We start from the raw sequence: 18165 nt of genomic DNA, 5'->3' as shown, positions 1-18165 counted from the left end.
TCACATTTTCCAAATAGAATAAGGCAACAATAATCAAAGTGAAAAAGGCTATTTTGACAAATTAGTTAATGTCAAATTCCCAGAAGTTATGTTTAAGTTGTACTTACGCTCCTGGTCAGGGTGAAACTGGTACAAATCTAGTCACTGTGACTCTGGGGGCACCCATTTGAGTGCAAAGGAGAACGAGGCTGAGCCTAATTATAGTGGGATGAGATATGTGGCATGACAAGATGAACTAAGGCTCTTCAACCTCAAAAAAAACATATAAAGGTAGCTACAATACAAATTTATATTTTTATTGTGCCTTTTATGTCGAAAGGAAAGCATTTTCCTTTCATATTTCCCTGTAATAAGCCTAGCCTGTATGTACCATTTTGGGTTCAGTTCTGTTTGTTCGAGCCTCAAGTTCAGAAGATAGAAGGTTAATAGACAGTCGATGTATTTTAATCCCTTCATTGCTTTTGAAGTTAATAAAGATATCCTGGTGGGTAATCTGATCAGTCACAAGTAAAGAGAAACCGATTTCAAAACTGAACCTATGTGTGTTAAAGCAGAGGTTTTATAATCTTCATGAATGTACTATATTGCAATTGTTAATGCAGTACTATTGACATGAAAAATTTATGTTAAAAAATGTTTGTTTCAAAATGATATCATTCGAAAAATGTTTTTTTCTGGTATCTTAGATGATATCAGGAAAAAAACATCTTTTCAATGTTTCTTACTTGCCTCAAATTTCAAGAGAAGAGAGAAGCCCCACGTCCTTTGACACAATCATTAAAGCAATTCATATTTGTAGTTTTTCACAAAGTTTGATGTTTTAAATCCGATGTTATGTTTGTGATCGCTTTAAAATCAGCGAAGAAAATGTTTAGAAAAGTAGATTTTTTTATCACTTTTTTATTGTTTCTATTACAGAAAGATAAATGCCATGGTTAGTAAATTATGTACCTGCATTCAGTCATATCTCAAATAGACTCCAAAGGAAAGATGGCAAAGAGATTCTATTAGTATAGCTCATTGTGTTTAATGTCATCTTTTAAAGAATAGCAGATATTTTATCATATTTGTTGCATGGCAGAAAAACTTGGTTTATATTTATAACATTCTCTATCCATGAGACTAAGAGTTCAAATACTTAACCATCTATATGTTTTAATTGGTGTGGTCGTTCGATCCAGGACTGTTTGTGGGACACTGCTGTGCACAAATGGCTGCCGGATTTCGTCCATAAAATGCGCACTTTAAAATATACTATATGATGCTCTTTGAGGCATCTCGATGACGAGATAAGGGGCCATATCAACTGCAAGGATTATTATTATGACCTAATCATTTTATATTGCTCTCTGGCAAAAAGCATACTTACACTTAATCAAACAGAGATTTGTAGCATTACAAGTAGATTGACTCATTATCATTGAACAAAAGTAGTTACTCTTGTATTTAATTCACAAGACTAGTATTGTAATTAGATAGAATTATAGTATAATCTTGTTATATGCTTTGTCCTATGTTATCAAACAAATATAGAGCTGTCCTCGATATACTGGTTTAATTATCATCAAAATAAGCCTTATGGAGACTTAATGATAATGCAAGTTCTTGATCATTGCAACTTTTTTTTAAAATGATATATTTTTGTTTTAGATTGCAGCAATTCTCCGAAGGCGAAAACTTGACTATTATATACACAAGCTGCTTCCCGAGATCCTCCAGTCAACCTCATTCCTTACTGCAAATGGTGGCTTCTATATTATGTTTTTCTGTATCCTCAGGTAAGATAATAAGATAAGGTAATCTTATTTTTACAGTATCTGTCATCAAATATCAACAAAAGCAATATTTTTGTGTTATACTGTTTTCTTGTGTTTCAATGACATGCAAACATTACCTTTGAAACTATCATTTGATGGGCAGAAAAATTGTTATCACGATAAACCAATGTCACTAAATGGCCTTGTTTCTGTCAAAATTCTCTTAGCTGAAATGCCACACATTACCTAGTATTTGATATTTTCACTTCCATTGAATACCAACCAAAAAAATTCACTTCAGATACAGCACTTGACACTGATCCTTCATGTCAATCCTTACGTGGCATCCCATCCCTAGAAGATGGAATTCAAGATCCTCATCCTCATCTGTAAATCTTTCCATGGTCTTACCCCACTCGATCTCTGTGACCTGCAAAAGCCTTACCAACCTGCGGGTAACTGCCTGTTCCATGTGCCCTGCCTTGTGGTGGTCGGCCCTTCATCATTTCTGCCCCCACTCTCTGGATCTCCATCCCGGAATCCCTTTGCCTCACCCCTTCCGTTGCCCTCTTCAAAGCCTGTCTCAAGACTTTGGTTTTGGCTTTATATAAACTGGAAATGATTAATTTGGTGTGTTTGTGCTCATACTATGTAATGCTAGGGTATTTTGTAGTATACATCAATAATATGCCAACAAAGGAAATTGTGGAATACAATATTGTGGTAGTGGTATTCTGGTATTTGAGGATTGCATTTACTTGTTGGAAAATATTTTGTTGAAAATTGGAGTTGAATTTCTCCATTAATGCAATGCATAAATTCACAAACCACACAGTCACTCCATTTTACAGCAGAATCCTGTGAAGTGCTTTGCAGTTTCCTCCCGATGCGGCCTATACCAATGTAAGGATTGCAGTAAAGCCCCAGTTTTTCTGGGTAGCAGGAATGTGACCCAAGCTCGTGCTCTAAACCATTTTAAAACAAAAACAATCTGCGGGTTAAAAATTGCAGTGGGCCTGCACTATTATTATAGTGGAGTCCTGTAGCTCAATGGTTAGAGCACTCACTTTGCAAGTGAGAGACCTGAGTTCAATTCCAGGCAGGTCAGGGCGAAACCTTGGGCAAGTTTCCTTACTCCACACGCCTAATAATAATCCCTCTAAAACCAAAAACAATAATAAATTGGTCATTTTCAATCTACAACTGTTTGTAGGACATTGCTGTGCGCAATTGGCTGCCGCGTTCGCCCACAAATATACAGTCAATTCACTTTACAGTGTGTTCTGTGAAGCGCTTTAGGACGTCCTCCTGATGTGAAAAGCGCTACATCAAATGCAAGGATTATTATTATTTTTTTACACAGTGGTAGAAATGCATATGCAGTGCCAGAAAATACCAGTAAATGTATAACTGGCATTTTCTAATAGTAATAATAATAATAATCCATGCATTTGATATAGCGCCTTATCACATCTTTGAGACTTCTCAAAGAGCTTCACAGAATATAATGGAAAGAAAATTGAATGTATATTTTGTAGGAGAATTTCTGACACGGTGTATGCATTTTTCGCTAAAGTATGAGTAGTCGTGTGACTCTGCAGGCACTGACACCTCAACCAAATGCCTATTTGTTAGTTGACAATCATTGTTAGCAAGCTATTGAACTATGAGGCGGTTTTGCAGCTGAGTCTGATCTTGTCCTCGCCAGACATCCACACGTGTGCATTTTCACCAGGAGTTGCTTGATGATCAAGATCAGGATTCCTCCCTTCCCTTGGGCATGGAGGCTAATTGTAATGCCCCTGGCTGAGATCAGCTAACTCAGCACACACCATAGATCAAGCTTGGGGCCTTTATAGTTTAACTAGATAAACACATTGAGGCATCAAGGGAGCTTTGTGAGGAAACTTGTTGGAAAATATTTTTGTAAAATTTTGGAGTTGTATTTCTCCATTAATTGAAATTCCCTTGTATATAAATTGAACCGTTATTTGGGTTTGAGCTAAAATAAATAAGTCTGCTTATATTGTATTGAGTTGCAGAGATGCAAATCTCCAAGATCAGGAATGTAATCAGAAGTTATTTAAACATTGCATTGTTAATATCTCTGGAGTTAAATGGAATTATACTTGTTTCCATGTAAGGATGAGTTTATTTCATTGAGTACTGTCAATCTGTCAATTTGCCTTAGGTGGAGGGATACATATGGATCCCACATATAATTGAATAGATCCCTTCGTCTTTATTATTTTCCACTGTAAATGAACATGAGAGGTGCTTTCTCTTAATAATGGCTTGAGGAGTTCTGATTATGGACATTGTTGGGGAAAATGGTGGAGTAGGGCAGTGGAGAAGTGTACGAACACAGTTTTTCATGAATTCTAAATACTTCCAAAAATCTTTGTGGGGAAAAAAAGATATGATTTTGATTCCTTTATATTGAATATTGAGTAAAAGCATTATGTTTGTTCACAATCAGTTTTGTAAGATTCAAATCACACACTCCAGTAACTGACTAATAGCAACTGAAAATATACCAACAAATTCTATTATGTCTCAGAAACTGAAGCAAATTATTCTCCTAAGATTGTTATTTTGATATATTTGGAATTTAAAATGTAAGATTATATAACATTTCAAATGGCCCAGCTTAAATAAAAATTGCAATTTCAGCTATTCTTCTTAAGGATCATTAACTGCTGGTACTTTAGTTGCATTTAAGTACTCCACAAACCTCTGATTACTTAGCAGCAAGTAGGAACCCGGTTGTTGGTCAATTGGTGGTTTGCTTTCCAGGGGTAATAATCTCTTAAAATAAAAGAAGTAATAATTTGGTCCTTCAATCCACCACTGTTTGTGGGACACTGCTGTGCACAATTGGCTGCTGTGTTTCGTCCACAAAATATATACAGTCAATTCACTTTACACAATATTCTGTGAAGCGCTTTGAGATGTCTCAATGATATGATAAGGCGCTACATCAAATGCAAGGGTTATTATATTATATCTACATGCAAACGTGTCATTTGAAGTTGCTGGAAGCAAGCATGAAAGAAATCCTTGACTTTTTTTAGTCCAGGGACAGTGAGACCATAAACCTCTGCCCTGCCTGACAGCAGCTAACCCAGCACTGACCAGAATTCTATCCTTTGATCTTTTGATTTTGGTGGCTTAGTGCTACAAGGCATTTTACCTTTTAGGCCATCGGGGAAGTGGGATTTGATGTTTTTATGAAAAGAAAAAAAATACAATTGCTGTAAATCTTTTAAAAAATACTAAAGAGGGAAATACACAGCAGCTCAAAAAGGATCTGAAAAAGAGGGAGAAAGGGATAGACCCTTTGGGGGGTAACATGCTGCTATACAGTGAATAAAGTCAACCAATAAAGCTTTTGCAAACATAAAAGTGTTTTTTTCTAATATAGTATTTAATTTAGAAACTGACTGTGGTTAATGAATTTTGGTTTCTGTTTTGTCCAAATGCAGGAAGCTTCTTGGAAAATTCTACATGTGGTCTCCAGGCTTTGGTGCTGCTTTACCAGCTTCCTATTTGGCTATTCTGATTGAGAGAAAAAGCAGGTAGTATATTATTTTGGACACTAATTATTAATTGTAGTCACTGTATAATTGTAATGACAACATTTGGTATAGAAATGATCAAGTCTTACACTTGTGATATCTTCTTGATGATTGCAGCCTATTGTGTAGAATAAATATTAATCTAATTGTAATTTGAAGTATAGAACCTTATTTTGAGTGTCTTGCCAAGGCACGATTGCGCTGGAAAGATTTTCTTGCTCAGTTTCTGTGTTTATAATAATATTGCTTGCGTTTGATAAAGTGACTTTGCTGTAGTGTTGACAATCTGCTTTCACAATGGGTTATTTTGAAATCTATTGACTGCACAAACACGACCGATAATCTGCCTCAGCAAAAGTGCACAAGCAACATTGAATTTTTTTTATAAAAGGCAAATTTGACTTTTAAGAATAATGGCTAGTTCAAAGGGAGAAGGCACTGGTCTTTGAAATACTGATAGTACTTTTGTAATAGTAATAATAATAATAATCCTTGCATTTGATATAGCGCTTTTTCACGTCTTCTAGACGTCTCAAAGCGTTTCACAGAATATGCTGTAAAGTGAATTGACCGTACATTTGTAGGTGAAACGCAGCAGTCAATTGCGTACAGCAGTGTCCCGCAAACAGTCGTGGATTGAAAATGACCAATTTATTATTTTTGGACAGATTATTATTAGGCGTGTGGAGTAAGGAAACTTGTCCAAGGTTTCGCCCTGCCTGGAATAGAACCCAGGTGTGTCACTTGCAAGGCGAGTGCTCTAAACACTGAGCTACAGGACTCCACAAATAATAAAGAAAATTGCAGTCTTGAATCCCACAGATTTTTGTTAACAATAAAATAAAACAATTAATTCTGGAGAGTTAGTGACTTTGTATTTTATAGGCAAACACAGCCAATTTGCCCACAGCAGTATCCAGTAAATTCATAAAGTGAATGACCAATTTTATCTGGGTGATTGTTGGGTGAAGTGCTGTGGGACGCTGCCCTGAGTGAAGGGCGCTATATAAATACAAGTTGTTGTTGTAGTCTAGGAAACTGGGAGAAACTTCCTCAAATTTGCAAATGGTGCCATTGGACCTATAGCATCCACCTGAACAACAACAATAACAAAATTACATTTATAGAGCGCATTTCACGTCGGGAGGACGTCCCAAAGCGCTGATCAGTCAGATGTCGGGGCCCAAGCATGGGGGAGGGGTGGTGTAGGGGTGAGGGAAGGCAGAGAAGTGGGAGGGAGACCAAAGGCACAGTCAAAGAGAAAGGTTTTGAGACCAGCCTTGAAGGAGGCAAGGGAGGAAGCGAGGCGAAGGGACCATGGGATGGAGTTCCAGAGTGTGGGGGCAGAGAGGCTGAAAGCTCGGCCACCGATGGTAGGGTGGGTCAGGCGGGAGACATGGAGCAGGCAGAGCAGAGGGAGCGGGCAGGTTGGTAGGGAGTCAGCAGGTTAGAGAGGTAAGAGGGGGCAAGGCCATGGATGGCCTTAAAGGTGAGGACAAGGATCTTGAACTCGATCCTCTGGGGGATGGGGAACCAGTGGAGTCGGGCGAGGGTGGGAGTGATGAGGTCACGGAGTCTGGTGTGTGAGAATACAAGAGCTGCAGAGTTTTGGATGATCTGCAGCTTGTGAAGGGAAGAGTTGGGAAGGCCGATGAGGAGGGAGTTCCCGTAATCGAGCCTTGAGGTGACAAGTGCGTGAGTGAGGGTTTCTGCAGCCTGAGGGGTGAGGCAGTGGCGGAGTCTGGCAATGTTGCGGAGGTGGTGGTAGGCAGTGCCAGTCATGGCGCGGATGTGGGGCAGAAAGAACAGTTCAGGGTCAAACAAGATACCCAGGTTCCTGACTGGCATAGGGTGGTTGAATGTGCAGCAGTGGAGGCTGATGCTGCCAGCGCCTGAGATGCGGAGGTGCTGGCACGAGCCAATCAGGAAAGCCTTGGTCTTGCTGACGTTGAATTGGAGAAAGTTGGCCCTCGTCCAGGACTTGTTGTCAGACGGGGGGAGGGGTGGTGTAGAACCCCAGTAGTCCTGGAGTTCAGAGTGGAGGCAGAGAGATAGAGTTGGGTGTTATCTGCATACATGTGGAAATTTACCTCATGTCTGCGGATGACGTCACCAAGGGGGAACAGGTAGAGGGTGAAGAGGAGGGACCGAGGACAGAGCTCTGAAGAACACCTCACGAGACAGTGCGGGGGCTGGAGGAGAAACCATTTGCCGCAACGAAGTGGAGGCAGTGTGAAAGGTAGGATCTGAACCAGTCAAGGACAGAACCTTGAAGGTTGAGGTGGGAGGAGAGGCGGTGGAGGAGGATTGAGTGGTCCACGTTGTCAAAGGCGGCGGAGGGGTCGAGGAGGCAGAGGGAGCCCTGGTCACACATGGTCACACATGGTCAGGGTATAGTTTGTGACCTTGACCAGAGCAGTTTCCATACGGTGGGCAGCACGGAAACCCGATTGGAGGGTTCATGGAGGGAGTGGATAGGAAAGGAGATTTGAGATGGGCCGGTAGCAAGATAGCTGTGATGGGTCGAGGGAAGGTTTCTTCAGGGTGGGGATGATAGTGGTTGTTTTGAGGGGGGAAGGAACAGTGCCAGATGACAAGCAACAACAACAACAACAACAACAACAAGATTCCATTTATAAAGCGCCTTTCACGTCAGGAGGACGTTCCAAGGCGCTGCACAGTTGGGTCATGACCCGAGCAGGGGGGAAATGGTCAGGGTGAGGGGAGGGAAGGGAGGGAGCGAGGAGGGGAAGAGAGTCGAGAGGGGAGCTGAAGGCACGGTCAAAGAGAAAGGTTTTGAGACCGGCCTTGAAGGAGGAAAGGGAGGAAGCGGCGAAGGCACTGGGGGATGGAGTTCCAGAGCCTGGGGGCTGAGAGGCTGAAGGTCCGACCACCGATGGTAGGGCGGTTGGGGCGGGGGACGTGGAGCAGACCGGAGCCAGAGGAACGGAGGGTACGGGCAGGTAGGTAGGGGGATAGTAGGTTGGAGAGGTAGGAGGGAGCAAGGCCGTGAATGGCCTTGTAGGTGAGGTTGAGGATCTTGAAATCAATCCTCTGGGGATGGGGAGCCAGTGGAGGCGAGCGAGGGTGGGAGTGATGTGGTCCTGGTGCGGGACAGTACACGAGCTGCAGAGTTCTGAATGACCTGCAGCTTGTGGAGGGAGGTGCCGGGAAGGCCGGCGAGGAGAGAGTTCCCATAGTCCAGCCTTGAGGTGACAAAGGCGTGAACCAGGGTTTCAGCAGCGTGAGGGGTGAGGTAATGGCGTAGTCTGGCGATGTTCCGGAGGTGATGGAAGGCGGTGCCAGTTGTGGTGCGGATGTGAGGGAGAAAGGACAGCTCAGGGTCGAACAAAACGCCGAGGTTCCTGACCGGCTTTGAGAGGTGGAGAGTGCAGCCTTGGATGCTGATGGTGTCAGCGCCTGAGGTGCGGAGGCGCTGACGTGAGCCAATCAGGAGGGCCTCGGTTTTTCACACGTTGAGCTGAAGAAAGTTGTCTCTCGTCCAGGACTCGATGTCGGACAGGCAGGCTGTCAGGACATCGGTGGTCGTGGAGTTGAGAGTAGAGGAGGAAAGGTAGAGTTGGGTGTCATCCGCATACATGTGGAAGTTAACTCCATGTCTGCGGATGATGTCACCAAGGGGGAGCATATAGAGGGTGAAGAGGAGGGGACCGAGGACAGAGCCCTGAGGGACACCACATGAGACAGTGCGGGGGGTGGAGGAGAAGCCATTCGTCGAGACAAAGTGAAGACGGTGAGAAAGGTACGACCTAAACCATTCAAGGACAGTGCCTTGACAGTGCAGAGGTTAATGATGTCGGCGAGTAGTGGGGCAAGGAGGTGGAGCTGGGATTTAAGGGGAGGGGTAGGGATGGGGTCGAGGGAGCAGGTGGCGGACTTCATGGAGGTTACCATGTTGAGGAGAGGGTGACAGGTTCAAAGGTGTGGAAGGAGAGATGTGTAATTGTAGGATGGGTAATTGTGTGGGGTGAGGTTAGGGAGGGCTTGGAAGTTGGGAGTGGCAGCTGAGTGGATTCCCTCGATATTGGCTTAGAGGAAGTCCAGCATTTTCTCGCAGTGAGAATCAGAGGAAAGTATCTGCGAGGTGTGTCGGGGAGGGCGGAGGAGCCGGTTAGTGGTGGAGAACAGGAGCCTGGGATTGCCTTTCACCTCCAGGATTAACCTGGAATAGATGGATGATTTGGCTGAGGCGAGAGCGGAGTGGTAGTTCTTGATGAGGTCCAGCCATATGGCGTTGGACCGTTAGGCTGGATTTGAGCCAAGTGGTTCGACAGACTGCACCTGGCCCTTAAGCAAATGGAGGTAGCTGGTGAACCAGGGTGAGGATCGGGAATAGGAGGCAGTTCGGGAGGTGAGGGGGCAAGGACGTTGAGTGTGGTGGAGAGGGTGCTGTGGAGAAAAGTGAGTGCAGGAGTGGGTTGTTGCGAGAGGTGGGCCAGAGGGGGAGCAGATCAGAGGACTCCAGGTTAGCAGAGACGGATTGCGGGGCGATCTTCTTCCACGGGCAGTAGAAGATGGTAGTAGGTTTGGAGGCAGTGGGGAGAGGGATATGGGAGTTGAGGGAGATGAAATGGTGGTCAGAGAGGGCCTTGTCAGTGATGGTGACATCCGAGATGCTGAGGCCTCGGGTGATCACCAGGTCAAGCGGGTGGGTGTGGGTAGCAGAGTGGATGTGGAGGGAGAGGTTGAGAGAGGAGAGAGGAGAAGTCTGAGGAGATGGAGCAGGAGGGGGTGAAGTGGAGGTTGAAGTCGCCTAGGATGATGAGGCGGTCGGAGCAGAGGCAAAGGGATGCAAAGAAGATGGAGATGTCAGAGATGAAGGTGGGAGAGGATTTTGGGGGGTGGTAGAGTAAGAGAATTTTCAGAGAGAGGTGGGATTGATGGCAGAGGGTGAAGTGTTTGAAAGAGGGGAACGAGCTGGTGGAGTAAGGGGATAGGGCAAGTGACGCCCTGGATATGAAAAGGCATACCTTGACAATCACGTTTTCCAAAGGACAGCACCTTGACAGTGCAGCACTCGCCCAGCAATGTATCTGGGAACCCGAGGTGGCATATATCCTGAGTGGGTTTGCGTATAATTTCTTTGCCTGAATGTTAAAATTACACCTTCCAACTGCAGCAATAGTTTAAAACAGGTCACCGCTAATGCCACTTTGTAAGTGCAGGAAGTGCCACTGACATTTCTTTGCAAAGGAACTGCCAACATTTCTTTTCTGCCCAAGTACATAGGACAAGACTACACAGTGTGTAGATTGCAGAATTGTCTCTGCTGACTCTGTGATTGTTCAATTCTCAATTATACGCAAACCCACTTGGGTTGTGAGTTTATGTAATAAATAGCATGAATGGGTTCAAGAAACAGTTGGATGCCTTTCTGTAAGAAAGAATAGATGGATGTGACCTTGACCAGAGCAGTTTCGGTACGGTGGGCAGCACGGAAACCCGATTGGAGGGTTCATGGAGGGAGTGGATAGGAAGGGGAGATTTGAGATGGGCCGGCAGCTAGATAGGATTTGAGATTGAGATCTGTGATTTGGAATTGAAACCACGATTGAAATCTATTGGAAAAAAGGTAATTTATTCACCATAAGAAATAATAGTTCATGCTATTTTAAGACCTAATTGCTTAACTGTACAGGAATTCAATTGTTGGCCTACTAGAAGCTCATTGACAATATTAAATAAACTTGTTTTGGAAATGTGGTGAAAACTCAATGAAAAAGCCAGAGACATGAATGAGTATAAGATAGAAAAATATACATTGTTTCCTTTACATTTAACTGTAGACCAGAATAAGGCCATTGTAGAGCCTCACCTCAGAAGAGTGATCATTAAAGTTGAATATTACAGCCGTCAGATTTTATACATTACTTGTGAGGAAAAAATAAATCTTAAATCTCTTTAGATTTTAGGTAATTGACCACAGTGTTTCCTAGTAGTTAGTGAAAATATATGGTGGGTTAGATCATTCCTGAAGTTCAGTGGAAGTTATGTACACTGTACATGTCAAGTTACATGAATAATTTTAGAAACTTAATAATATGGCTATTGTTCTTTCATTATGCTCCCTTTTTACTGATGTCAGCAGTTGTGTTAGGCGCCATGCATAATTACCGTACTCTTGGCTAAATAAGATTTATTGAACAGAGCATAAGTGAACACACAGAAGTATAGTGAGTGGATGCCAATGATCTAATTTAGAAAGAAAGTACAGTACTGAATTGTCCCAAAGTCCATGGTGGTTAAGTAAACACTTAGTGATAAGAACAATTAAATCACTCTCTAGTAGTTTTCCTCTGGCCAGGGAAAATGCTTCTAATAATGCAACTATTGTAAGATCATTTGGGTGTAAATTGGCTGCCACTTTCGCCTACAAAATACACAGTTACTACAAGTTACGGTAAGTCCGCTAAAGCGCCGTGAGGCTTCTTCCCAACGTGAAACAAGTTATATCAAATGCTAAGGATTATTATTCCATTTATAATTCTGAAGTCAATCACGATTTTCACCATCTTCTATTAAGTTTCATGTTTCATTTGCATTGTACAGGGTAGGTTTGAGAAAATCCAATTATTATATTAATTATTATTTACAGGTTTGTATTTATTAATGACTTCATAGTGTTTTTTTGAAAGTCTCTCAAATACCCAATTAAACACTGATCTAAAATCTCAAGTTTAAAACTCTTGTATGATTTTAAAAGTGTTGCAGCATCACTGAAATTGTTGAAGTTTGCACAGTACATCATGTTTATTCCTGCTAGAGTAAACTGATCACAGTTGCTGAATATTTAACAGCCTGAGACACTTGAATCAACACTCTTTTTGCCAAAGTACATAGAACAAGACTATACAGTATGTACGTTGCAGAACTGTCTCTGCTGACTCAAGTACCTGTCATTATTCAATTCTCAAGAACGCTGAATGTCTCTTATCTGGAATTACTGCCTTGGTGCATCTTAAATTAGTGTTCTGGTTTTTTTTGGTCCCACTTAAAATCCGATATTTTTGTAAATTCTGTAAAGAATGATGCCTTTCAAAACTGAGAGCCCCAGGTTGTCTAAGTGTTGCTCATTCCTTGAACACTGTGGATCATCCTTGTTACTTTCCTCTGTGCTGCCTCTCGGGCCTGGGCATCTCCTTGTATCACAGAGACGAGAACTGTCTGCAGCACTTTAGGTCTGGTCTGACCAGAGCGCAAGTATGATATCTGGAGAACTGAACTGATTTAGCAACATTTCCTTCACTTTAATATTTACACTGTTTTGACATGGTGACTGATGAGTCAACTGCTACTAATAATAAAATCCTCGCATTTGAGATAACACCTTATCACTAACGCATATCGGAACCCCCTTAAAAGGTTCTATCCCATCCAGGGGGTACATACGTTATGGAGCGCCTTGCATTTATCTATATTAAACTTCATGTGCCAGTTATCAGCAGTTGTGCATACTCTATTACTCAGGCTCAAGGAGACTTGATTACTTCCCCCCTCCCCCCAAGAGAATAGTTGAGATGCACAACAACAGCCCGGGGTAACTCTTCTTCATTTTCCCATGTCTTTGCTGGCACTTTGTCTGATGACATCAATGAATAGGAGAATTGTTCAGTTTGTATAAAAGAGTGGTATTGTGTCCATTTGTGTCCACAAAGTGTCACAATACCTCCATGATCTCTGTGCCCTGCATTGCTTTACAAATTTTATCACAGAGGAAGAAGTTTCCAATTTTGATGCTTGCAATTTAAAAATGTAATTAGATTATTTTTGTAGATTCAAAAATTAGTATTTTAAGAACTTTTGAACCATGAATGGTATTTAGACCTGCTACTTGTAACTTGTTTTGAAGAGCTAAATAGTTGATCAGGGTAAATTGTTGACATACTTTATGCTTATACTATGTTAAGCCTCAGTTAGAGTACTGTATTCAGTTCTGGGCACCACACTTTAGGGTGGATGTCAAAGCATTGGAGAGGGTGCAAAGGAGATTTACCAGGATGGTACCAGGAATGAGGGACTTCAGTTATCGGGAGAGGCTAGAGAAGCTAGGATTAGTCTCCTTAGAGCAGAGAAGGTTAATAGGAGACTTAATAGAAGTTTTCAAAATTATGTGGGGATTCGATAGGATGAACAAGGAGAAACTATTTCCACTGGTGGGTGGGTCGGTAACCTGAGGGCACCGATTTAAAATGTTAAAAGAAACAGAGGGGAGGTGAGGAGAAATTTTTTCACACGGCGAGTTGTTCGGATCTGGAATGCATTGCCTGAAAGGGTGGTGGAAGACGATTCAATAACAACTTTTAAGAGAGAAGTAGATAATTATTTGGGGAGGACAAGTTTGGCAGGGCTATGGGGAGAGCGCGGGGGAGTGAGATTTAATTGAATAGCTCTTTTCAAAGAGCCGGCACAGACACGATAGGCTGAATGGCCTCCTTCTGTGCTGTATAATTCTATGATTCAACTTGAGAACGGAAAACATTTACGAAAATATCTGAATAGAGTAATCTCAGTTAATTTTCAGAACATTGAAACAGTATGGGCTTACAAATACTTAGTCTGCAGACGGACTTAGTTTGGCAAAAGCTGTGATCAAATTTTAAAAATTCTCTTTTAACCACTCTCTACCACTTTAAAGTTATGTATACTCCAAGGTTGCCTATAGCTTGTCATTGAAACCCATTGCACAAGATTGCATAGTTCTGATTTGTCTTTTTTTTATTGTGAGTGCCATTTGCCTCCGAGCAGTCAGGAGAATGCTTGGTCTCAATTGCATTCTCATGAGATATCCCACTCCATGTAATTCTTTGCAACCAAAGAATTATATGACTTCAATTTCCAAGTGTGAACAAGTGTGTCCTATTCTGTAAGTATTTAGTGGTTGTGGTGATTGAACATAATCACTGAATTCCAGTAGCTTCACACCAGTATCTCTTACATTGCAGATTGGCATTTGCTGCATTGAAATATTTGCATTGTGGCATATTGTAAAGTTGCATTATAAAACTGCAAAGAAAATGCAGTATTTTAATTAAGAAAAAATGTGCCCATATTGGATTAACCATTTGCCTGTACAAATTGAATTGCTGACGGTTCTAAAGTTCTAATTTGGGATTTTTTTTCCCATTGTGATTGCCACTTGCCTTCGAGCAGTCAGGAGAATGCTTGGTCTCAACTGCATTCTCATGAAATAGCTCACTCCATTTAGGACCTTGACTTGACCTGTAACTCAAGTAAGATGCTACTCGGAAGGTTACTATATTGATTGAAATTTGAACATTAGCTTGTTGAGCGACTCTTGCAAGTAGTGTGCAATACAGTGTTTTAGCTTAAATGCAAAAGTGAAGCTTCTAGAGCTGTTCTCAAACTATTGATTATAAGTATTACTTTTTCTAGGCTAATTTTTCCACTTTGAAAACCACTGTTTTGTGTCTAACAAAAAAGCAACAACGTCCTGGTGGAGCCTTCCACTGCATTTGGTATGTCATATTGTAATTTACAGGAATAATAAGATATATTAAGAAAGAAAAACGTCCTTGCATTTTTATAGCATGTTAACATATCAAAACATCACAAAGCCAAAGTAATTACTGTCAATTGTAGTGACTGTTTTTGTAGGGAACAAACACTGAAATTGAGTAATTATTTCTTGAATATTTTGTGTTGTGTATAGATTAGAACATTATCAGTGTTCTGTTTAGAATTAATGTCCATATAAATTTCCAGTTGCTTAGAAGGCAATTAAAAACAAATAATATAGTCAACCTTATTAATATAGTATATGCAAGGATTATTATAGTAACAGTTTGAGGCAGGTATGCCCCTTGAGTCCATCTAAACTACCCAATTACTTACTAAGAAAGTCCTCCAATGTATCTTTTGTAGCATTTAATAACCCTACATCCTTTTAATTTCGAGGAACTCGTGGTATTCTTTTGTTAAACTCTATAGATCCATTTTTTAAGTATATGTGAAAAGCAGTTCAGATTTGTTTCACATTCAGTGGAAGATTATGTAATAAATCATCTCGTTCTTTAGCCAAGCGGGTCAAATGTACTCCAGGGCATTGCTGATGACAGCCTATCCAGTCTGGCTCATTGACAGGACCAGAAGGGCAGAAAGTCACTGGGGGCAGGGATTCTTCCCACTCTGCTTCTCTAACCCTGCAACTCAAAGCCCTAACAGGTAGGGTGGTCCTAGCTGGACAAACATTGGGAAAGTTTGCCAGATGGTGCTTTCAGTGGCGAATGTGTGGTTTTAACTGGTTAGACTCCAGAAGTACCCCGACACACTTTTTGGGGTCTCCAAGCCTTGGCTCTTGCCAACTTGCGCCAGAATTAGGTACGCAGGATGCATGTCTCTAGGGAGAGAGTGCGTATTCCACTCTAACAAATATCTCTGAAATTTTCATGTATAGGTGGGATGCATAGCTCTCTGCTTGGTTACTTGTAAGCATAGTGATAAGTTTCTGCATCCGGTTGCACCTCCAAATAACCTTGACACTAGTGCCAGTAAACATGGTCTCTGGAGCAATAAAATCATATTTAATAATACGTTCAGTATGTAGCAAGTTTGATTTTTTTTCACGGAAAAATGACCAAGTGCATGACCAAGTGCATGGAAAATGACCAAGTGCGGTTGGAATATTTAATCGACGAGGGTATCCATTGCACAATGGGTTAGGACATTCACAGAAACTGTTTCTTGCAAAAAGGCCTTTTGAATTAATGAGTCACAGATGTCGGGTCATTAATGCAATAGAGCAATGACAGATAGTGTAAACAGTATTTTGCTGAAAGTAACAAGTTTAGGAAACGCCTTTGATTTTGTCTGAGGCTTGAAAGCTTTTACATAGAACTTCACATACCAGTGAGTCTACATGAACAAAAATTACAAATTGTCAAGTAACACTTACTTAGATTTCAACAACACGGGTGCCATTTAATTAATCCAATGTTTATTCAGTTTATCCCCAGTTGTACGATATCTGAAGAGCCAACGCTTTAGTAACCTTTGATGGGAGATTTTCTATTCCATGCTGTAGTGGGAGCATTGTGATCTCAATTGAACTCTTCTGCAACTCTCAATGGTTTAAAGTTGAAGTCTTATGGGAAAGCACTGTGTATTTCAACATCAGTGTCCTACAGCACCCTAAGTCGGAAAATGGATTTCCCCTCTCCTCCTTCATTGAGTTCCTCACCAAGCAGGGGTGAGTGGAAAGAGCAAAAGATATTGAAGACCAGAAATTCATTGCTGGTTATTTGAGGTTGTTTACTGGAGACTTGGGAGGAGGTTGCCAGACTCTTGCGCTCTGTGCTTTATTCAGCAAGACCGGAGGATGAGAAAGAGAACATTTAATTAAAATTAAATTGCATAATCTCAGAAAGAAAATCATGAAGCATTCCTGAAAATCAATACGATTGGGATACAGAATCTGTTAATCTAAACTGACTGTTAGAATATAAAGATTTAGAAACATTAAAACTTGAACCCTTAGAATGATTTTAACAAATCAAAAAGGACTGTTACATAACTTTATAGTACCATTGTTGGCTGTAGTTTGCATTTTTTCATAAAATGGATCATGATATTATGAACGTTCCATGAATGTTTCATGGTTTACAATGGATTAGTTGGTTCAAAAATGAGCTGCATTATTTCCATTTCGTAAAATGTGCTGGAAAGTTCAAGGTGAGCACAATTGATTGATGTATTTTGAATGTGAGTAGAATCCAGGTTAGTTTCAGAATAAAACAAATGTTTTGTCACAAGTGCCCACGGAGCCTAAAACTAACTGCATAAACTCTGGCAGTGAATAATGCTGGTGTCTTGTGAGTACTATGTTTGCAATGCACACTGGAGAGTTTTTCTAGTTTTAAAAAGTGTATAAAATAATTTTGTGACTTTTTTGGCTTATTATGTAGGTGTAGTCAGTGACGTTTGGTTACCATAGTATAGAAAATATAATGGAAAATTCAATGAGTTTTAAATCCCAAGTAGGTTTGGACTGGTAATTTAATTCAGGCTAGAGTGTCACTAATGGAGCTAGACTGACACAACCAAATGCTGCACATTGACTGATAAATGCATTTAAGTGGCATAAAATATTGAAAGTGTTTTAATTCAATGAATCTTGGTGTTACTTCTGGCTTTGAAAACTTTCTGAAATGTATGTATATATAATATATATATGTATGTAATCCCCCAAGCCTCAACTTGAATGGTTTTTGAGTCTTTTCCTCAAGATGGAATTATGGAATGTATTTAGGAGTTTATCTTAGTACATGATATATTTGAAAATAAAACACTTTTGACCAGCAAATATAACTTAAATTGGACAATTCACTAAACTGGCAAAGATAAATTAATTATTGGAAAATATCTATGACTGATCAATTGCATCTGGGAATTTTATGCTTGTTTATAATACAGGTTGAAAATTTCTGGATCCCAACACCTCCTGTTATTACCAGTTAACCATATATTTGCACTCATAGCCAACCCATGCCAGTGTTTATACTCCAAACAAGCTCTCATCCCTTTTTTGTCTTCGCTCTTCCCTTCTTCATCATGTATGCAAGTTTTCTTTTACATACATTTATGCTATTTGCTTTAAACACAGCTGTGACTTCCATATTCACCATCTTGTGCATGAAGAAGTTTCTCCTAAACTTCCTGTTAGATCTATCTATCCTGGCAGTAACTGGGAGCCCGGTTGTTGATTGATTGATGGATTGCTTTTCCAGGGTAATAATTCCTTCAAAAGAAAATGATGGTTCACTTCAGTCTACGACTGTTTGACTGTTTGGGCA

At 40.9% G+C, this 18165-nt stretch overlaps 1 protein-coding gene across 1 annotated transcript in view; it reads left to right on the top strand.

The window, feature by feature from the left end:
• tmem135 (transmembrane protein 135) overlaps positions 1 to 18165 on the top strand; it is a 257534-nt gene that overhangs the window by 5903 nt on the left and 233466 nt on the right. The window contains exons 2-3 of the mRNA XM_007902332.2: positions 1651 to 1778; positions 5243 to 5335. Coding sequence (XP_007900523.2) covers positions 1651 to 1778; positions 5243 to 5335 — 221 coding nt within the window. The remainder of the gene's footprint in view (positions 1 to 1650; positions 1779 to 5242; positions 5336 to 18165) is intronic.

Source organism: Callorhinchus milii, unplaced genomic scaffold (assembly GCF_018977255.1).
Source record: "Callorhinchus milii isolate IMCB2004 unplaced genomic scaffold, IMCB_Cmil_1.0 Scaffold4, whole genome shotgun sequence".
In the NCBI taxonomy this organism is placed as follows: domain Eukaryota; kingdom Metazoa; phylum Chordata; class Chondrichthyes; order Chimaeriformes; family Callorhinchidae; genus Callorhinchus; species Callorhinchus milii.
This window is presented reverse-complemented; position numbering and strand designations above follow the sequence as displayed.